The following is a 23,254-nucleotide window of genomic DNA, read 5'->3' as shown; positions in this document are numbered from 1 at the left end:
TATTTATGCTTGCAACTTTGTTCACCACTTAACAAAATGTCCTGAAGTTAGAATTTTTCAGTAATTATTTTTTAAGTGACTGGATGAATCAAACTGGAATAATTGCTCTTCAGTCATATTCATTGGATTTCCTGCCCCCATGCTTCTGTCATGCTCTTCATCCCCTGTGCAAAGCTATACCCACATTTTATCCTCTCTACATTTTATCTAATCTTATAGACTCATATGAATGGATAGTGTCTTGTCTTTGGAAATATTATCTCTGCCTCCTTTGGAAACTGTAGCACTTAGGCATCTGTTCTCTCGCCATACTTGGCATTGCTATCAATAGATTTTTGCCTCTTATGCTCTTTATCAATTCATATGTTTCTGGAGGGCAAGGCTTATTCATTTCTCTTCATGTCACCTGCAATAACTAGCTCATTTCTCAGAGGCTTAATTAATATATTTTCTTTATTGATTAATATGAGTAAAAGCTAAGCACATATTATAAGCTGAATTAATATTTATAGAAATAAGGAAAAATTATTGGCACTTGTTAGTTATACTGATTTGCAATGAGTAAACAAAATTAAATTACTAAACAGCAGTACAGACATGGTTCCCAAAGCAAATGCCTTCTGTTCTGACCATTTATTTTTATTTAATAGATTTATTTGTTGTAGGTGGCAAAGTAATTCTAAGATTGTTAGATTCAACTTGCTTTTTACTTTCCACTATTCCTTGCTCAGTAAATTACAATGAAGACCAACTGATATTCCAGTAGAATTATTATTTTTCTTTCTCACTAAAGAATTAAAATAAACTTTTTCATAGAATGGAACATTATGATAGGCACTGAAGAGCTAATCTGAGAGAGGTAGTAGGATGGATCAGGATGGTGGGATATGACATGGGTTGAACTAAACACCTGAAGACCAGGGGACCAGTTGTTAAGAATAAATTGCCACTGTTCAAAAAAAAAAAAAAAAAAGAAAAAGGAAAATTGAAAAAAAATTTTCAAAACTCCATAGAACTTTAAGAAACCAACAATTGGTTGTGACTTTTCAATGCTTAAAGGAAAAAAAAAAACACAAAAAGTCAACTATATTTTCAAAGGGGAAAGTCTCCTCCTCATTCTCCCCAGGCTCATTTATAGCTTTTGGCTCTGGGCTAATGGGCTCAGTTCTGCCACAAAGCTAACATTTGTCTCTTCCTTCTCCCACCATATCTGTAAAGACATTCTGGAGGCCTCTACATTTAGGTAGAGAACTGCTGGGAATTTCTGTGCCCCCAAATAGTGGAAATCAATGAAATTGAATTAACTTCTTTAAACATTTATTGAGTACCTGGCATGTGCTGGGTTTTCTTGTAGGTACTAGAGATTCGAAGGTGAACAAGAAATTACCCTTGCTGTGAAAGCACTCACAGTTGGGTGGTGTAGGTGGGAATATTGAAACATCGTTCTTAGGTAAGACAGACTGTGTAGACAGAGCTAACAAAGTGCCATGGAAGCACAGAAGAGGTATCGGTTTCTGTTGTGGGGCTCATTGAACTGAGTGGGAGTGAAGTTGAGTGTGGAGGCACTCAGCTGATTTTCCAGCATCCGTCCACCTCTCCTCTCCTGCAGTGGGTGACAGGTGACTGGTGAGATTGATCCCACCCTGACTCCACGAGTGAGTGCTGACTGGTGAGCCAGGAACCCTCAAGCAGAGATGGTACCTCCCTGCCAGAGGGCATTTGGAAATCCACAGGGACACTTTTAGTTGTTACAAAGCTGAAAAAGATGCTATTAGCATTTAGTGGACAGGAGCTAAGAATATTAAATGACCAATAATGTAGGAAAGGGACCCAAATCATGAAAAATTATCCCCCCCAAAATGCCAGTAGTACTCCTACTGAAAAACATGAGTCTAAACCAATCAGAAATCTCATCCTGTATTGGGCTGGGGAGTCCAAGTTTAAGACAATTAGCTCACAGCATTCCCCTGCTGTCATTGCGGTCCAATTAGAATAGGGCTCTGGACTTTTCTTCAATGAGTGTAGGTAGACAACCATCCTTTCTGTCTCTCCTTGGGCATACAGGAAGAATCCTGTAGCCCCTTCTCATTCCAGCTTAAACAAGTTCCCATTCAATATATGTAATCTAAATATGTTTAGGTGGTTGGTTTGCTTGCTTGATTCTGCATTTTTGTTATTGTTGTTTCTAAGCTAATTATTTGAATGGCAGGATTGTTGTTGTGGCATCTAGTCTAAGTAAGATATAATATATGTGAATAATATTTTGTTTTCATCCCAGAGCTTTGGAATGACTGTAAAATTCATAATATTGTCATAAAAAGGGAAATGAGTGTGAAACAAAATGGTCAAGTGTATTATTTATGGTGTAATGAAGAATGTAAGCGGTGTCTGGTGAAAGTTGTGAAAACCGAAGTTTAAACTTGCAATTGTGTGTGTGTGTGTGTGTATACACATGCATGTGCATGAAAGAAAAAGAGAGGGAGAAAGAGAGGACAGAGTGGTTATCTTCATGAATAACACTATTTAGGAATTTGTATCTTGTTCTTTTAGGAAAAATTCTGTCCCTTCAGGTTGCAAAATCTCCTCATTAAAGAAAGCTAAAAGAAAAGATTATTAAGCACTGATTACTTAATCAAAGTCCATTAACATGTTCTAAAATGTTATAAGTTGTGCTTAAAATAGCTCTGTTTTTATGCTTATTAACTCTTTTACTGACATAAGATTAGTTGGTAGTATTCATAGCTAGAAAATATTTTCCTACATTGTCAATTGTTATGGTCCATTAAGAACAAAGAGGAAAAAGACATCTAATTACATCTGAATTAAGAAAAATTAATAAGACATAGAAACAAAGCTCCAGTTAATTTTTAAACACCCAATTTCCCTCTTGTTGCAAAACCTACAGAGGAGTATTTAGATTCCCAGGTGACTATACTGAAAGTAAATTACATCTGGACACCGAGGAGGCTGAGAAGGACAGAAGAGCTGCCAGTACCTGGATACTGGTCAGAGTCGTGTACTGGTAGGCCTTGACCACCAGGTAATTTGCTTCCAGGTCGATGAGTCCCAGGATCATATACTTCCACCATCTTCGTCGTAAAATTGCCAGGAGGTTTTCTTCTCCTGTGTTATGAAGATGAGAAGAAATGGATTAGGTTCTGAATACATAATAAACTGTGTATTTGGAAGGATTCTAAAATATTGTAGTACTATATATTTTTTACTGTTCCTTAACAAATGTTTAATTAAACAACTGAATTGTGGCAGAGATTGACATGTTTTTACTTAGCTAATAGTTTTCATTGTAGACTTTGGCCTTTCAAATTGGTTTTTATGCCAGAATAAGACTGGGTAGGTTTTTAGTTCACCATGAAAGGCATTTTCTCATGAACATTTGAAGAAAAAAAGGTATGTCATGTAAAAATAAAAAGAAAGGTATGCTAGAAAGGCTGCATAAACACACACAAAGTCCAAATAATTCTAAACTTCAGTATTGTGGTAAAATAGAAAGAAATGAAATGAGGGTAGCCTATGGACAAAGGCTTATGCTTGACAGCAGATCTGCAGTTAGACTCCAAGATGCTGTCCTGAGCGCTTGCTCAGCTTTGAACGTTACATGCTTTGAACATTATATTCTGGTGGGGTGTGGGTGATGGGAAAAGGAAGGAAGTAGAGAGTCACTCTCAGATGGACAAGAGCTGTAGGACCATGGTCTGAATATTACCCCAAACCATAATCTTCACCATCTGGCTTCTTAAGCTTATAGCATCAGAACAGATTTTGAATCCTTTAGTTTTTCATCCATATTTTCCCATATTTCAAGTCTGAAAGAAACCTTATTTCTCAAAGGGAAAGCATGATTGTTAATAATAATAGCTCTCTGGAGCCAACCTGTGAGGTCTTCATACAGGATATGGAATCTGCAGAAACTGTGAGTGAATGGGGACTGTATTCATTATGTATTGCTGCATGACAAATTATCCTAAAACACTGCTGCTTAAAACAACAAACATCTATTATCTCCGAGTTTTGTGGGTCAAGAATCTGGACACAGCTTAACTGAGTGTCTCTGATTCAAGCTGTCTCCAGAAGTTGCTGCCAAGTTGTCAGCCATGGATATAGTCACATCTGAAGGACTGACTGGGGAGGGATCTGCTTCTAAGCTTAGTCAGCATGGCTGCTGGCAGGCCTCACTCCTTACCACAAGGGCCTCCCTGAAAATATGGCAGTTGGTTTCACCCAGGATGAGCAATGAGACAGAAAGAAGGGGGAACGGGAGAAAGAAAGCAGGGGAGAGGGAAAGTACAGGTTTTTTAAATAACTTATTATCAGAAATGGGACTTCTCCCCTATCCTCTTCTTTAAGGGAGGGTCAAGAAGTTCAACCCACCTCAAGGAAGAGAATTTTGTAAGGGTGTGAATACCAGGAGGCAGAGATCATTGGAGGTCATCTTAGAGGTTGGCTACCCCAGTGACACACACCTTTAGTATTATAGCCGTGCTTGAGCTGATCCTCAAGAACTTCAACAGACTCTACATCCTCACCTGTCTCTGAGCCACTCTCAGAACTTTGAACTCCTAATTTCTACCACTGGTCTTATTCCAGTGACAACGATATGAGGTGAAGACCTTTTCAACCTTATGGAAACTTGTAAAACAAAGCTTTCCAGCTACATAGAGAATGTCAGAGTCTGGGTTGTGCCTAGTTGGCAACAAGGAGGGAGAGGTCCCTGGACCTTCGGTAGCTAACCCAGTTTTCAAGCCTCATTTCGGGTGCCATACTTCTCACAAACTTTGCTCCAAGTACACTAAAAATCTTTCTGACTCAGTGAATTGCTAATTCCTGTTCATCCTTCAAAATTCAGCTATTCTCTACCATTTTGTTTGATGCCACTGCCCCTGGGCAATGTATACCCAGTCTGTATAGTCCTTTCACATGATTGTGATTACTTAGAAATTGTCTCTTCACTAAACTGGGAGTTTGGGGATGATAAGACATCAATGTCTTACTCATATATGTATCCATAGCCCTTAGCATACTGACGTATAGTAAGGATTAGCTAAGTGTTTTGGAATGGACAAATAAATGAACTGAAAAAAGTGTGAAGTGTTATTTCTCTGAATATGTCAAGAGTCAGCTCTAGAATATGAGTCTCACTTCTTAGTGTTTTGCACTGAGCTTCATAGCTGGTGGATGTGATCCCCAAGGTCATTTCTTTATAGCCAGCTCATTTTGGCAATGCCCTTGCACAGCATTTCTACCTTTCTTATCTGCCTATGCATTTGATCAATCAACACACTTCTCAGGATTTATCTTGTAAATTAGTGATTTGCAACCTGACTGAATATTCACATCTTCTTGAGAGATTTTTTTAAAATTTCAATGTCTGGGACCAGACACTCAAAATTCTGATGTAATTGGCTTTAGGTGGAGTGTGGGCGTTGGGCTGAGGATCAAACTTATGACTTTCAAATGGTCGGTGTCCAGTGGTTATCCTCAGGATGACCTGGGCTAGGAATTCCAAAGAGATATAACCACAAGGGTAGTGAAGGTTCTTAATACCAAAGAAACATCTGAACATCTGGCCTAATGTATGCTTTTCCTTGTCTTATCTCTGGGGTTTTCTTCGTGTTGATTCCTCTGCTTGGACTATTCTTCCTCCAGTCTCCAAATGAACGATCAGCATAGACTCTACCACCAGGGAGCCTTCCTTGGTCTTCCTACGGCTGGATTTCCCTGTAGTGTGCTTCTTTAATACCCTTTGCTTATCCCACATATAATACTTATCTCACTGTATTATAATGACCTATTTTCTTGACTCTATTACTCATTAGATCATTAACAATTTGACGACAGTGGCATTGCCTTGGTCATCACTTTATCGCTAGGATCCAGCAGTACATGGTGAGTGGTCAATAAGTAATACAGAATGTATGAATAATTTTCATGTTTAATAATCTCAGCAATGCTAAATAGATCGAAATTGAGGTACTCAAAATATATTTACTATAAACATTCATGTTCCAGACAATGAAAATTGTTTTTCAGTTAGAATGTAGACAACATCTGACACAATTAATTTTGTGACCATTTTACACATGACATACTTACTATACATAGGACATAAAAAGGTCGATGGCATGTTTAACTGCAAAGCTGCAATTCTATAGTCACAGGTCATTGTCCCAGTTAATTTACACAATGAACAGAGAATTGCCGAACTCAGAGCATACCAACCACATCTCAGTGATGTAAGACTGAAAATCTGGGTCATGGTGCTGTTTGTTCTACCAATCAATAACATACTCAAAGTGTAATTCATTACATAGATTCAAAGGAATGAATAGTTGCCTTCTTGTTCTCCTGAAAAAGTCTGCAAAGCAAAACACCCTAAATAAATGTTCCATACTGTTCCATATTGTTTCATTTGAAGCACCAGAAAACATACAATATTCTTGCACAGCAGAATTATCCAGGAAGGCAAGAGAGCACTTCTGTATTTTTGGCTGAGCAAAAAATCCATCCCTAAAAAGGACCGCTTAGGGATTTATCTACATGACTCTCATTAACACTGATGTACAATAGGCCATTAAAATTCTTTCTAAAATAATGAAAATGCATTCTTTACAGCCTTTGTGCCAAACTGCTCCCTAAATCTCATAAAATAGGGCCATCCATAAGAAACACCAGCACAATTGGTGGTATGTTAATGTTTTGAAATTCTTTTTTTTTTTAAATTAACTAGAAGGTGTAATAAAATCCATGGGTGGAAACTTTAGAATTACAGTTTGCCATTTACATGCATTCTGTTAATTATTACTTTTATTATCGATATGTTCAAATATAAATAAAAATATTAGAGAATAATATAATAAGGTAACCTCCAACCTGATTTTTTAAAAATTTTATTATGTTAATCACCATACATTACATCATTAATTTTTGATGTGGTGATCCACGATTCATTGTTTGCGTATAACACCCAGTGCTCCATGCAGCACATGCCCTCTTTAATACCCATCACCGGGCTAACCCATCCCCCCACTGCCCTCCCCTCTAAAACCCTGTTTGTTTCTCAGAGTCCATAGTCTCTCATGGTTCCTCCAACCTGATTTAATAGATGTTAACATTTTGCCACGTTTGCTTCAGAAATTTTATTTTTGTTTTTGTTTTTTTTTGAGGAAGAAAATGTTAACGATAAAACTGAAGCTCCCTTTCTGCTCTTGCCAGATTTCATTCCCTTCCCTCCTTTCTCAAATCACTGTTTTGATATTGTTGTGGATCCTTCATGTTTCTGTTCTTGTTATACATTTTCTACCTATGTTTACATCCAAAATAGTATGTTTGTATCCAAAATAGTATATAACTTCCTTTGGTATGTTTTTAAACTTTAAAAGGAAGTTTATTGTATACACTATAGATGTCATTCTTCTAGGGGTTTTTTTATGCTTAACATTGTTTTAGAAATGTATCCCTATTGTTTCATGTAGAGCTAACTCATTTATTTTAAACACTGTATATTATCATATTTTCTGAATATGCCACAATTTATCTAGTCTCCCACTAAGAAACATCTAAGTTGTTTCCAGTTTTTCTGGATTAGGAACAATGCAGCAAAGAAAGTTACCCTAATTTGAAGTAACAGCATTCTAGCAACAATAACTACTTCACTAATTAAGAAAAGGGAAAGAAATTACTGACAATCTTGATCACGTCATTCAGATTGAATTTTACTAAGCACCAACAACATGATCAATCGAAAGTGTTTTTGAATTTTTGTAACAAAAACTTCTATGATACTTACTCTGTATCAGGCAGTATCTACATGCTTTACAAATATTAACTTACCTAATCGTCATCATAACCCGATACAGTAGACACTGCTATTAACCCTATTTGCAGATGACAAGACCATGGCCGGGAGGAGTTAAGTAACTTGCCTGAAAGGTCACACAGAGCAGCCAGGATCTGGACTCATGACAATCAGGCCCCAGGCTTCATACTCATTAGTACCGTACAATTTTTCCTCTCTGATTTGTAATCGTGGCATTGTCCTCAGGAGTCACACATTTTTCATTAAAGGCTCTTTCATGGGCTACCTGTCCCAACTCACCCGCTGGGTGCCCCACTACTAACTCCAGGGGGCGCCCATCACACTGCAGCTGGTGTGCATGGTGCCCCCTGGAGGTGCCAGCGCCCAATGATGCTGGTCCTAAAGCGGCTTAGGGATGAGGATGTGTCCCACCACTAGCAAGTCAGTATCAAGGATTTGGTGTCTCCCTGCCTGATCTAAGCCCAAGACAGAACTTCCCTCGTGAAATGTAAAATAAACTTTAAAATCAACTCTATTGCTTAAAAAACTCTAATTACAAGAATTACTGTTTTATGCTGTACTACTTGCTAAAGCTTCGGGCATAGTAACAATGGTCACACACGGGTGGGGCAAGGTTGGTGGTGGTGAATACATGCTCAATGAAGGAGGAGAAAACTTTTGTACAAAAACTGAACCATGGTGCACATTCATGGCAGTGCCTGGAAAACAAAAGATCTTTGATTCATAGTGTTCTTGTTCACCCCCAGTTGTAGTCTGAGTCAAGAATAATAGTACTGCAAGACAGCACTGGAGGTAAATTCAGCTCAGGGAACAAGAAGCTGCATTATTCTTGGGACATTTTCATTGAAGGTTCTCATGGGTGGTGTGATCCTTCATGGTGTTCTTATGCAAGAACAGAACCCAGCACGCTCTTCACAGAGAGTCCGCAGCAAGAGCAAAGCCCCCACACAGAGGGTGAGACCCTTACTTGAATGGACTCCTCCTTGTCTCACAATTTGGAACCATAATGCTGTCTTTCTTTACCAGAACTCTAAAGGGAAGTGTTTAAGTATTAATAAGTGAATCTGGAAAAAAAAAAACAAAAAAACTTTTGATGGAGGTTTTAATTACTCACCTTTAAAAGCTAAAATTTAGTATTAGAACGTAGAGCTTAAAACAATTCTCTTTAATGAGAAAAGTGAACAAAATAAATGCACTAATAAGGAAATGAAAATATAAATTGTTCACAAAAAGAACTGCAACCAATTGCACGTTATAATATGAACCTGAGTGTAAGGATGAAATACAAAATGGATAGATAATGAAGATTCAATTTTGTTTTGTATGCTTTCACTCATTTTTACTATTAGAAACAGTGAGATTGGGAAGAGCATAACAGACAATGTTTTGTCTTGGTAGCAAACAGACTTGGGTTTGAGCCCAGACTGCCTTCTGCTATGTGGTACTAAGTAACTTGGTTAATGGCTCTGAACCTCAATCCCTCTACTACCAAATAGGGATTATAACAACTATCTCATGGGGCACTGTAGATCAAAGGTAGTATGAGTAATGTGTATAAACTAATATCTAATGTAAGGTATGAGCATAAAACATGAGAGCAATGGGGAGGGCTCCGATAGCCTTGTGCCCTTCCAGCCCCCACGACACGCTAGCTCACCATGTGTAAGTGTAACATAGAGGAAGTCCAGGAAAGTGAACCCTCATGATTATTCACTAGGGCGCTGGCCACACATCCCTGTCTGTCTCTTACTCTGGATCACGTCGGAGCCAGTGTATGACATTTGTCCATCCTAGAGGCAGGCTGCAGGCCTTGTCTTTGATGCCTCTACCCTGGACCAGACCCATGTCTTGATCCTTTGGATCGCACGACTTGACCGGAGAGTGGAGGCTGTGTGAACACACCTGTTCCCTGCCACCCCATCCCAGCCCCCCTCAGCACTTCTCTTGTTTACATCTCCTCAACTGTGCCTTCCCTAGTGAGTTAGACAAGTTAGTCAACATATGATCTGGTTATTAAGGTAAGAGAGCTCAGTAACACCTTTTAAAATCTGCTCAGTCATCTGGCTGTTTTCCAAACTTTGGAAAAATATCTAAAAGCTGCTAAAAGCGAATCATAATCACACCAGGTTCTGGTTGCTGTTACTTTAAGTTGAATATGAGAGAAAAAAAGCATAGATGTGTAGAAATGATTGCACACAGGATAGGTTTCTTTTTTTTTTTTTTAAAGATTTTATTTATTTATTTGAGACAGAGAGAATGAGAGACAGAGAGCATGAGAGTCAGAGGGAGAAGCAGACTCCCTGCCGAGCAGGGAGTCCGATGTGGGACTCGATCCCGGGACTCCAGGATCGTGACCTGAGCCGAAGGCAGTCGCTTAACCAACTGAGCCACCCAGGCGCCCGCAGGATAGGTTTCTTAAGAGTATATTTAGTTTATTTCTTTCATAGTGAAATTTCTGGCATTGATAATTAAAATACAACATTCTAGTTCCAATTATGAACTCAATCTATTACCTCTTCTGAGATTAAAACATTTACACATTGTAATTTGAAAATAAAAGTCTCAGTATATGCTGCCATTTTTAACATGCACCAGATCACTTAAATCTTAGAAAACTTCTCTTTCTGGGTTTTTTAAGCTGTAATCTTTTTTTTAAAAAAAGATTTTATTGATTTATTTGAGAGAGAGAGAGCAAGAGTGCGCAGAACAAGAGAGAGAGCATAAGCGGGGGGGAGTGGGAGAGGCAGATGGGGAAGCAGACTCCCCATTGAGCAGAGAGCCCAACATGGGGCTCAATCCCAGGATGCTGGGATCATTACCTGAGCTGAAGGCAGACACTTAACCGACTGAGCCACCCAGGCACCCCATAAGTTGTCATCTTTTATGAAGCTAAGATATATGATTTTAGGTGGCACATTTACACTGTACACTTTTCCAAAATATCCAAACTTCTTGTGGTCTTGCTGTGTCTTAGAAAACAAAATTCCTAACATTTTCTTCTTCATACAGATATAAAAATTGATAGCAAATTTGCTTAACTTTGATCATACAGACAGTTAAGACACATAGGCAGATAAACAAATAAAGAATTTTTCAGGATATCTAAAATCCCATATACAAAAACTACGTACCAACTATTAAACTCTGTTGACCAATACCTGTGTGTTATGGATTTCTTGGCCTCTTAGAAAATAGCACATCAGATCTGAGCACCTTCCCTAGATAAATCCCAGCCAGAATTTAAAACATTCATTAAAACACATGTACAGTTCAGCATGCATTTTACATTCTTGGACAGAGCACCATATAGAAGAATAAACCTGCTTGAATGACTAAACACTGTCACTATGAATAACTGAAAGAAGAATCTGAAAACCTTAAAAATGTTAAGTTGCTGCATGGTCAAACACAAACCAACAATTCTGTCCCATATTTCTAGTTGTAACAGACACGTTTATTCGTATATATATAATCTAACAATTAAAACGTAACCCAAGCACATCTTCCTCCCCCCAGACTCCTGTCCAGTTTATGCCTTTTGTTGAGCAACCGCCCCTTGGGGGCCCTTTTAACTTTGTGCATCTTTTGCAGTTATCTATGTGCACAGGTTCTTGCTCTGAAAAGTTTCACCAATAGCTCCTCCCTTTTGACTTAGGTAGTGAGTCTATGAGGCTGGGCCTTTCCCTTGGGGCTGCTGGGCTGTTCAGCTCCAGGAGGCTGACTTCTCAGAGAAGTCAACAAGAAAGGTGCCCTTTGAAGTCATGTATACGGTAGTCATGCCTGCCCTCTGGGAGGGCCACATAGGGAGGGCACTGGAGCCATTCAGCAGTGGGCTCTAAGCCAGGTTCTCCCAGGCACTGGCTATATGACACTGTTTTGCAACTTTGTCTCTCTAAACCTCAAGTTTCCTCATCTACACATTGGAGCTACTAGGTGGACCTGCCTTCTTGAATATTTGGTAGGACTAAATGAGATATTGGTAAAATGAGATATTGGTGCCATGTAGCAACTGTACCAACTACTGAAGCTTTGTAAAGCTGCTGGTGGAGAAAGCACTCCTCTCAAGGGTTGGTAGGGCTGTGTTCAGTTAAGTAGATAATGAGATATTGTAAAATGCTTGACCTGGCAAGTAGCTCATCGTATTATTATCTTGATGTTTATCATAGCTCATGATAATCTCATGCCCTGCTTCCTACATAATGTAGTTGTAGAGTAAAGAATTTAACCTTGCCTCAAAAGAGGTCTGGTATTTGTCCTAGGCTAACAATATGATTTAGGGTAGGGGCTGGCCATGCCAGAAAGACCAACAATGTGAGTTAGGGTGGGGAATTTGGGTCACCCCCAGAGACTGGAGATTGAGTTCAGCCACATGGGCAATGCATCATGACTACATAATGGAGCCCAATAAAAACCCTGAACACAGAGGTTCTAGTGAGTTTCCCTGGTTGGAAATATTTTGTCCATATTCTCACACATTGGTGCTGGGAAAGTAACACATCCTGACTCCACAAGGAGAGGACAATGGAAGCTCTTGACTTGGGTACTTCACCTGGACTCTGCTCTATGTGCTTCTTCCCTGGGTTGATTTTTAATCTGTATCCCTTCCTTATAATAACTGTAACCATGACTATAATAATTCCAGTGAGTTCTGTGAGTCTTAGCAAATTACTGAACCCGAGCATGGTTTTGGGGATACTTCCCACCTATGAACTTGCAACTGGTGTCAGCAGAGGGGTAGTCCTGCGTGGACCCTAAACTTTCTCACACAGTTGGTGTGAGGTAAGAGTAGTGTTGGGGCTACACCCCTAAATCTTTGCAGGAGGTTTTCCTCAAACACAACTAAATTTGCCCCTCTCTTGCTCAAGAACTTGAGTCCATGTTAGGTGTATCTCAGAATAACCAGACCCCAGAATCCTCCAGGTCTGAATTCAAATTAAAACAAACCAACAAGTAGTATCCTTTCCAGATGATGTTAAACAATGTATATAATTATTTGTTATCTTAAAAAAGAGTGTAGAAACTTTGTGCTATATACCTAAATTTTCTGTCATTATAAAGAGATCACTTACAGTGGGAAATACTGCTCACTAGCTTAAAATGGTTAATGACAGGTTGGCTGCATGGAGGGGCAAATGCTTTGATTTGAAATTATTCAAAGCAATCATAATAAAACATGTGCTAATATAAATCTCTCTATTTTCCTGGGTGAGCCTGCTGAGAGGAAAATGTATTTGTCCTTTTTAATGACAAGACTATTTTCCTTTTCTTCATCCCATTTTATGAAAAGTGACCCTGCTTGCCTTTTGGAGGTTTCCTGTAATTGGCTCTGATGTCTCCTGACATTAGAAGATGAATCTGTCCGTTTTATGAATTTTGTTTTGAACAAAGAGCTGTGTAGCAGCTAATGACACATGATGTAAGGGGAAGAGGCCAAAGCGGGCTTGCCTTTGGACTCCTGCTACTTGCTGAGCATATTCAAAGGCATGACAGAAGGTGCCAGCCTGAACTCTTGAGGGCTGACCTTGAGCTCTGACATGAGAACATCTGTCATGGTGGACATAGAGGTTAGAACCAACATGGAAATTAGCAAGAGAAGTGTCAACAGGCCAGGAACCCTAGGAAAGCAGAAAGCTGGTCAGCCTCCTCTCCCTTGTCCACCCTCCCACCTCCCAGCCCAAATGCGAAGCACAGATCTACCAAGACCACTTCTGTTACGTGACATCTATTTTTTCATCGAACACCATTGGTCAGGCACTGACAACATACATTCATTCTCTCATTTACTTGCCACCCTATACTCTGGGTTAAAAGCATGGAGTCAACAAGACCTGGGTTATGGTACTGACTCTGTCACTTAACTAGCTGTGTCACCTTGGGAAAGTTTACTCATTTGTAAAATGAATCAAACACTACTTATTTCAAAATATGCTATATGGATTAAATGAGAAAATATATGTAAAGTGTCTGGCTTCCGGGAAATACTTGGTACATGATAGCTTTGTTATTAATAGCCCTATGAAGAAAATATTTCTCAGAGCATGAAATTGGAGTTAGAAGTTAAGTAATTTGTTTAAGGTTAGCCCTGACTGTTTATTGGGAAGTATTCACTATTGGAAGAATGATGCTTTTTGTTTACATGGTACATTTAATAAAACAGATCAGAAATATTTTTATTTATATGATCTTTCTGAAATTAGTTTCAGCAGAGACAAGGCAGTATTTTCTAAGCAATGCAATAATAGTATCAATACTTCTGGACATATCTATCTATCTATCTTCCCACATGAAAATATTAGAGAATATATTTTGGGGATTAAAAAGCTTCCACTATACTAACCTAGTGGCAATGAGCACTATGGTGCCCAGATAACCATCTTAAAATACCATTTTCCACCAAAAGAAATAATGATTTTTGGAGGAGTGGTTAATTATAGATTTGGATCAGAAAATGTAATACAAGTCAAGCCTGGAACACCTTGTCATACAGAAGAGCAAGAAAGCAATCAAACACTACGAGGGTTGTGTCAAAAGGACACAGAGGCCAACTTGAAGGGTCTTTCATAAGAAGATAACAAGTGAAATGGATTGAAATGCATCAGATATGTTTAGATCCATAAGAACATAATAAATCTGAAAGCAACAGCAACGACAATTACTGCCAAACAAATAAAAAAACACAACCCAAACTGGACACTGTTAGAAGATATTAGTAAACCAACTCATTTTGAAAATTGGTAAATAAAGGGGGAAAAAAAAATCAAGTTTTTGTCCCCTGGGATTCTTCCATGAATTATACCACACTAGGTAACTAAATAGTAGATCAGGGGGAGATTGGTCTTTATGGTAATATTCTAACTAACACTTGAAAAAGAAATGAGAAAATTAGAATATCATAATTTTGTACCCCATGATGAATTAATGAATGTTGGCCTTGAAGGTCAAGCTACTAACATTTCAAAGGAAGAGACAGTCAAGCATTATGTTTTATGTGCTTCCTGATGGAAGAACGAAACACTACTTATTTAAAAAAAAAAAAAAAAAGAACCTAAATCTGATCAAGTCTCTGGACTCAACTTAATTAATTTAGAGAATTCAGAGGTCAGAGAAGCATGTTAAAACACACTAGAGTAAATCAGCAAACTCCAGACTGTGAGATCTGCTGCAGTCTGGCTACTCAGTTTGGGTATGTTGGATGTCAGCAGCCCCAGCAGTGAGTAAGGGTTTGTTAGAAATTCAGGTTGTTAGGCCGACCCCAGACCTACTGACTCAGAATCTGCATTTGATCAAGTGCCAGGGAATCTGTATGCATTACAGCTTGAGAAGCAGTGATTGCATAAGACACATGGCAGTTTCATCAATAAATAAATTGTAAAAATAAAAGAAGGAAATCTATAGGTTAAAAGAACCTAAGAAAAATATCAACCACTTTGCATCTTGACTCAGACAAACCATAAAAGTACATACATCTACGAGACCACTGGAAATTTGAATGCTGACAGGATATTTAGAATTATTGTTAATTTTAAATGTGAACAAGGCATCATTGTTATTTTTAAGCTCTTATCTTTTAGAAATACATCTGAAATAGTTACAGATAAACTGATGTAATGTCTGAGATTTGATTTAAAACCATACAAGAAGGGGAAAGTGGTGAGGATAAGGATAAAATAAGCCTGACCATGATTTGAAATTTATTGAGGCTGATATATTGGAACATACGTGTTCATTCTATTATTCTGTCCACTTTTCTGTATGTTTGAAAGTTTGCAGGATAAGAGAGTTACAAAAAGAAGAGTTTTGATGGTTAACAGGAGGTTTAAGCGAATGGACGCTTGGCCAGAATGGATGAGTATCAATAGCACCTATGTGTCTGGAGACTTCTTTAAGTATTTTACTGGTGTAGTCACATTCCTCCGTACAGCGTCCTTGACTTGTAGGTGATATTATCCTCTTTAGCAGTCAGAAAATGCATAAGTTTGAATTCTATTACTTCCATGTCCTCATTTCAGTCTTGGAGGTCGGCAAGACTACTTGGCAACTCTTCCAGCAAAGGTTTTGACAAGCTCTTAATAACTAAAAACCTCTCTTGCTCATTGCCCTGCATTGGGTTTGTGGATGTACCTTGCCCTCGTGCTAATGGCCAAGAGATGGCCTGCCTGTGTTGCTTCATTTACGGATAAGGCCTGTCTGTGTTTGGACTCCCAAAACCCTCACAGGAAATCTTTTTTGGTGCCATGTAGCAACTGTACCAACTACTGAAGCTTTGTAAAGCTGCTGGTGGAGAAAGCACTCCTCTCAAGGGTTGGTAGGGCTGTGTTCAGTTAAGTAGCTAGCATTAAAGGGCGCCTGGGTGGCTCAGTCGGTTGAGCTTCTGCCTTCAGCTCGGGTCCTGGGGTGGAGCCGTGTTGGGGGGGGAGGGGGTCCTGGCTCAGCAGGGAGTCTGCTTATCTCTCGCCCTCTGCCCCTCCCCCGGTTGTGTTCTCTCTCTCTCTCAAATAAGTAAATAAAATCTAAAAAATATATATATACCATTAAGAAAGTGCCGGCTGAGTGCAGTAAAATCAAACACAGTGATAAGAGATGGTATGATCTGAATTGTGACTGCCAAGAACCAGGAGAGAAAAAGATGGCAAATAATAAGCTAATGTCCATCCCAAGTGAAGGTTCCTGTGTTGCATGGCAAATCCATTTGGAGTCACGGATATCATAGTTCTTGCAGGCCACGGTGTAGGGAGGTTCCAGAGCATGTCACCAGCCCTAACCACATACAGAGGCCTAGAATAAGTCATTAAACAATGCTGAACTATTTGGGAAGCAAGAAAACAAAACAGCCAGAGATTCAGTTGTTTATAGGGTTGTAGAAATGTTTATTTCTTCATGAAATCAGATTTTTGCCATCCCCCGCCCCCCAGCTTTGTCTCATGGGTTCTTATGCTTGAGTATGCATTAGCATCCCGTGGGGAGCTTTCCAGACTGCCGATTCCGGGATTCTACCTCAGACATTCTCACTCCCCAGGTCTGGGCTGGGGCTCAGGGATCTGTATTTTAAAAAGTGTCCAGGAGACTGCAATGCTGGTTGTCACTGATTCCATTACATTTTGGCAACCTTAATCTAAATTAATAAATAAATTGGACTATTCCTCCCGGAGGTATTTGTGACTCATCACTTCCTATCATTACAAACAAAAGACAACCAATTCGACTAGCTGATGACGAGAACCACCTGACGGGGTTGTCCTTAGCACAGGAATAAATCTGGTATCTGTTCTAAGTCTGTCAGAGCCCAAGGGAGCGGCAGGGCTATTAATGGACAAACGCACTATTATAAGCCTTGCCCCAAATCCTACCTTCTCAAAGAATCTTCCTCATTTTGACCCACACTGACTTTTCCTCTGAATTCTTATGGTCCTTATACATCATTCTATTGTTTTGGGAACTTAATCAACCTATCTTGTATTTTTTAAATGTTATGTGAGTGTATTTCTTCTGTTCTGAAGTAGTAGTAAATTTAGGGAAAGCAAAGCCTCTGTTTTATAGTCCTTTTTTTAAAAAAGATTTATTTGTTTATTTGAGAGAGAGAGAGAAAGGGAGAGCACAGGTGGGAGGGGCAGAGGGAGAGGGAGAGAGAATCTCAAGCAGACTCCCCACGGAGTATGGAGCCCTAACATGGGGTTTGATCCCAAGACCCTGAGATCATGACCTGAGCCGAAACCAAGAGTTGGAAGCTTAACTGAGTGCACCACCCAGGCTCCCCTGCAGTCCTTTTCTGTTAGGCTCTTATGAACATACGTCATTGTCTGCTTAACAAATACTTATTGACCTTCTGACACAAACAAATCCTCAAACATATATAATATAGAAACAAAGGCCTCTGTTTTTATCATCTTCTACTACATTTATACATTATATTTTAGGGAGATTTTAACTTTCCTAAATTTTATTCATTCATTTATTATGTATCAACTATGGCGCTAATGATTCAGCTCACGGGCACTACCAATGTTAACAAAACATAATGACCCAAGATAAAATTCATAGAAATGATAACCCCAAGAAAAAGGTCAATTTTACAATATAATAGTTTTAAAGAAAACACAACAAATACAAACCCTAATGACCCATACTAATTTTCTTGAAAAAAGGGATATGTATTCTTGGATATGTGTCCAGATACTCTTGGATGAGTATCTCTGAAGGGGTCTGTCTCTGAGACACAGCAGATGGTCTGTACTGTTAGCAATAGTCTACCCACATATTCTTATGTCTTGAGGTTAATTACTAATGGGAAGTGATCTCTTAGGAACCAAAATTGAACAGAACGTGTTCCAGAAGTCAAGGGCTACACAGTAACTTTTAATATGATATGCCATTTGTCTGTGGATTTCTTAAGAGATAGAGAAAAAGTAGGAGCTTAAAGGTGAATAAAAGAAAACTCCAAAAATTTCTAATTAGTAGTCAAGACAGAAGATAAGAGACAGGCATAGGTTAAGATTAGGATTTCTAATGCAAACCTAGAAGACAATTCAAGCTCTTCTCCAAGCAGTCCCATTAACCTTTTTTCCCTCTTCACTTCTTACAGCTTAGATCTAAACTAAATACCAAACTTGAAGTACCCACCTCCACACCCATTAAATCCAGTCTATTTTTAGATCTGACTTCAAATGAAACAAAGTGATCTTTTGTGAAGGTTATGGCTGAAGTCTGAAGGGTGCCTGAAAGTCATGGATATTCACCTAGCTGAGAAATGAAGCTGCTAACCCTTAATAGGAAACTTGAATGTGAACAGGCATAGTGTCGAAGGATATTTAGATACTTCTTTCCCCTGGTCTTCTGGGGGCACCATGCCTGTAAGCATACTTCCTCCATTCTCCTTCTTACCTGTTTTCCTAAGAGATCTCTATAACTGTCATTTCTTCCTCAATAACAGAAACTTAGACTCAACAATAGTCTGATATAACTGAACCAAAATCCCAGGACTTGCATTGTACTGCAGAATAAAGACGGGGCCATCTGTCCAGTCTGTGGACCTGCTGTCTATACCACACCATCTGTCCTACAAACTCCAACCAGGGCAGGAGAAACTGGATTTCCCTCTAGCCATTTCATCATTGCTCCAAGCATGTGGCTGGCCTTAGCAAGTGAAAATATAAATAAATAATGCTTCAAGGAAACAACATAAAGAAACATTTCCAGGAGAGGAAATTACTAAACTGACCTTGTGGTATCCCACCAGAGTTTAAATTAAGACTCATAGTGATGCCACTATTGTACTTTTGAACCTGAGGTTGGAGAGAAATAAGCAAAAGAGTGCAATTCCAGCAAGAAATAATCCAAATGTTGAGTTAGAATGAATGATATATTTTTTTGATGATTATTATTTTGTGTGTGTGTGGCAAAATATACATAACATTTACCATTTTAACCATTTTTAAGTCTATAGTTCAGTGGAATTAAGTGCATTCACATTCTTATGCAACCATCACCACTATGCATCTCTAGAACTTCTTCATCATCCCATTCTGAAACCCGTTAAACAATAACTCCCCCACCCCCTCTTCTCCAGTCACTGGTAACCATTGTTCTGCTTCCTGTCTCTATAAATGTAACTACTCTAGGCTCTTCATATAAGTAGAATCATACATTTGTCCTTTTGTGTCTGCTTATTTCACCTAGCATAATGTTTTCAAGGTTCATCTATGTTGTAGCCAGTATTAGAATTTCATTCCTCTTGAAGGCTGAGTAATATGTCACTGTGTTTATACCACATTTCGTTCTATCCATTCATATGCTGATGGACACTTGGGTTGCTTCCACCTTTTCGCTATTGTGAATAATGCTGCTATGAACACTGGTGTCTAAGCATCTATTCAGGTTCCTACCTTCAATTATTTGGAGTCTATACACAGAAATGGAATTGAGGTAATGATCTTTTATAAATTCTGAGAGTCACAGGTGAGGTTATGTAATACATAAAGTTACTATGAGGAATTTTTCTTTTTTCCCCTTGTTTTGGTCCTTCTTGGTAGTCATCCATATTGGCTCTTCCAAATCACTGGATCGTTATGCCAGTTAGATGATCACTCAATTTGAATCACTTTGGAATCTAACTCAATTTAAAGCCACTCTGTGAGAATGGGGGCAAGTATGGGAGTGGAACTTATACATTATTAAGTTCACACTCTATGGGGAACCTGGCTAGCTCCTAGTTTTAGACTGAAAAGAAGTTGTACTACATATAACATATATATATATATATATATGTTCTACTATATATATTTCACTCCACATAAAATGTGGTACTTCTCACAATCTTGTGAGCCTCTAAAATCATGACTATAATAAAGTGTTACTCTATGTTCAGTGTTTTGGGCTCTTCGAATAAAGACAATAAGATAATAATTCCTGTGCAATAAATATATTATTGACAGTTGCTGACTAACCTTCAATTCTTATGATATATACTTTATTATAAATAAATTGCTATAGAGGTCTCAGACACAATGTCAACCATTTCCTGCTTTTGCTCTTCCACCTTAAACTAACTTAAAAATCCTCTATTCACTTTCTCCAACAGTTTTTTTTTGAGGGGGGTACTAATCTTTGTTTCCCATTCAACTTTTTAGTAGTAGGAAAGATAAAACATGAATTCTAAAAATTGTGAGGATCTAGAGTAAAACCAGGCACACCAAATATCCAAAATCTATAGGATTCCTGAAATGAACAGTGTTCATACTTCTATGAAAAAACTAGGGTGGGAAAAAAAAAAAAAAAAACTAGGGTGGGAAATATACTTTCACATCTGCCATCATCTATCAAATAAATTTCACTTTTAAGTGAGAGCCAAAGTCCTTTGATAGGTGAGTGAGGAATTGAGTCCTTGTTTCTAATTCAGAATACACCATATTCTCACTGCTTGGATAATCAAGCTTTGCTTCTACTGATGATAGCTGTCTAGTATACACTGAAATCTTACAGCTCCTTCCATTAGGAGAGTCATCAAATACAAGCTAGAAAGTTGGAAAAATCTCTACTAGGATAAACAGTTTCTTTGGCATTAAAAATATTAACTGTATCACACAAGAATAGTGTATATTAGGCAAACAAATCAAGATGCCTCACCTGTCAGCCCATCATATCTTTATTTCTGCCATTTCCCATTATGGGAGGGCTTATCAGCTTGATTCCTACTGTGACAAGAATTCACATTAAAATACTCATGAGTTCCTCTACCTTCCTGGTCCACCATTGTCTCGGTGTCTCTGTTGCCTAGCAACAAGACCATCTTATCTATGCAGGCAAATAACCTTTAACATATATTAGTTGAAAGCACTTCTTGGTCTTTCTTTTATTTTTGAGAACTTTCAAAAATACCCTTTTCTCACATGCATTTTAAATTGCATTTTTTTTTTTTGAGATATAAGACTGCAAGGGAAAATTCACTGTGTGGTTTTCAGATCTCTTCTGTTTCATCTACCCTAAAACCTTGCAGTCTGGCCAAATATAGAAATCCCCAAGGAACAGAACATGTCTGAATGCCAAGGCACACTGTCGCTGACAGCTTTTTTCCCAGTTTTGCAGTGACTTCTACCTCAAATTCCACTTTGCTTGAGCCAAGGCTAGTGAGCAGACCCTGGAGGGAGGCTAGGGTTCTCTGCCTCCTGATACCAGGGAGAATAGTATAACCAAGTTCCCTGGAGAAAGGTCTTTGGACATATATCATTCACCAAAAGAGTGAGGCACTGCCTGCCAATTATCAGTTGATCACTTTTAAGAAAAGTGAGGGAGAAGAAGCAAAAACTAATGAGCAAAAGTCATACATTCATAAAAAGGACTATGTATGTCATTGGTTCTCTATGCTCCTCCCTTTATGTTTCTGTCCTCTATTCTCTCTCTTTCTCTCCCTCTCTCAATTTCTCTCTTTCAATCTCTTTTACACACACACACACACACACACACAGAGCCTGCTATTTTTTCCCTCTCTTTGCAATTACCAGGAGTTTTTCCACATTGAATGTGGCTGTTGAGGGAAAAGGAGGCATAGAGAGGAGAGCATACTAAAGTATCTAAAGTATGTAGAGAGCCATTATAATAGTCGAGAGGAGGAATCCAGTACGATGAATGTTGAACCATCCTTTAAAGGCAATGCTCTTGTGAGCACCTTGCCTCCACCTTTTCCACTTGAGTTAGGAAGCTGTATACATTGGATTAAATTCCTTTTGATGCCCTAGAGGATGCATGCACATATGATGCATTTAACGTTCAGTTCAGAACCTCAATCAACACATATTTACTGAGTTTTTAACTAAGGTAGAGACCTTGCTGGGCAGTCTGCCTTGTCAGTAGTCTTCAAATTCCTAGTCTCACCTAGAGCCTTTATTCTTTTTTCTTTCACTGATGATTTTGTCCTTTCCAGGTCTCTCCGTGAAAAATACAGACTGTGTTTGGACTTATGCCCTTTCTTCCAAAACTAATACACCATTCCCTTTCTCGTCAGGGCAGAGGTGTGATTCTTCAGTTTCTGGTAAGACAGCTTTCTGCCTTACCACTCATTCTTCACCATTCTTTCCCACTGTTGGTATCCGCAATCATTTGCACTTTCCATTCATCGTCCTGGTTATAGCAGCCTAAAGCTCCTGTGGCAGCTACAATGGAGAGACGCCCCAGATGATGCTTTTCCATTAGATTTCCAGCCAAGTTGGATCTAATTTATTCACTTGGCCTGCAGAGCTGGGCACGGTGCTACTACGAAGCTCCTCAGCTCCATGTCTCTATGCGTGCTTGACTTACTGGAACAGAGCAGGACTCTGCAGGTAAAAATGTCTTTGTCCTCTACTGGTGTTCCTTACTTTACATAATGGATGTGTTGCCCAAAAAAGTGGATGTAAAGAAACTTTTTGTAGATACCATCACATTTTACAGGTTTAGGGAAGAGGCTTACAAAACGAATAAATTTTTTAAAAGGGAATAATTCCCTTTTAAAGTGCCAATCACACCCTAATTTAATCTTTTGTAAGTGGTGATTTTCTTGTTATGTATTCATAGTGGGAAGCCTACCCACGTGTAATTGCATGACACCTGAAATAATTTCATATCACAAGGCTATTGAAAATATTTCTACACTGAGGCATGCCTGAGCCCACACACACTTTTTCCAAAAAGGACTTTTAAATTCTAAAGCTACAAGATCCTTGAGGGTAGGACCATGTTTTATATACCTTTGTTATTTTCTATTGTACCAATCACAATGTCTGATATATAGCAAGCAAGTAATATATATTTGTTGAAAACGGAATGAATAAATTAAGCATCATGGGTCTTAGTAGTGCCCTTGAAAAAATTTTAGTTTTGGAAAATACAGAAAAACAGTTGACTACACCAATGTAGCTACAGTAGAGAAGTGGTAATTTTTAACATTTTCTG

General features: G+C 38.7%; 1 protein-coding gene across 2 annotated transcripts in view; it reads right to left on the bottom strand.

Moving 5' to 3' along the window:
* The window catches only part of SLC35F1 (solute carrier family 35 member F1), a 385,178-nt gene that overhangs the window by 73,246 nt on the left and 288,678 nt on the right, over window positions 1–23,254 (bottom strand). For both annotated transcript variants that reach the window (XM_034990390.1, XM_034990391.1), the window contains exon 3: window positions 2,996–3,123. In XM_034990390.1, the coding sequence (XP_034846281.1) occupies window positions 2,996–3,123 (128 nt within the window). The remainder of the gene's footprint in view (window positions 1–2,995; window positions 3,124–23,254) is intronic.

Source organism: Mirounga leonina, unplaced genomic scaffold, assembly GCF_011800145.1.
Source record: "Mirounga leonina isolate KUSES-001 unplaced genomic scaffold, KU_Mleo_1.0 Mir_53, whole genome shotgun sequence".
In the NCBI taxonomy this organism is placed as follows: domain Eukaryota; kingdom Metazoa; phylum Chordata; class Mammalia; order Carnivora; family Phocidae; genus Mirounga; species Mirounga leonina.
This window is presented reverse-complemented; position numbering and strand designations above follow the sequence as displayed.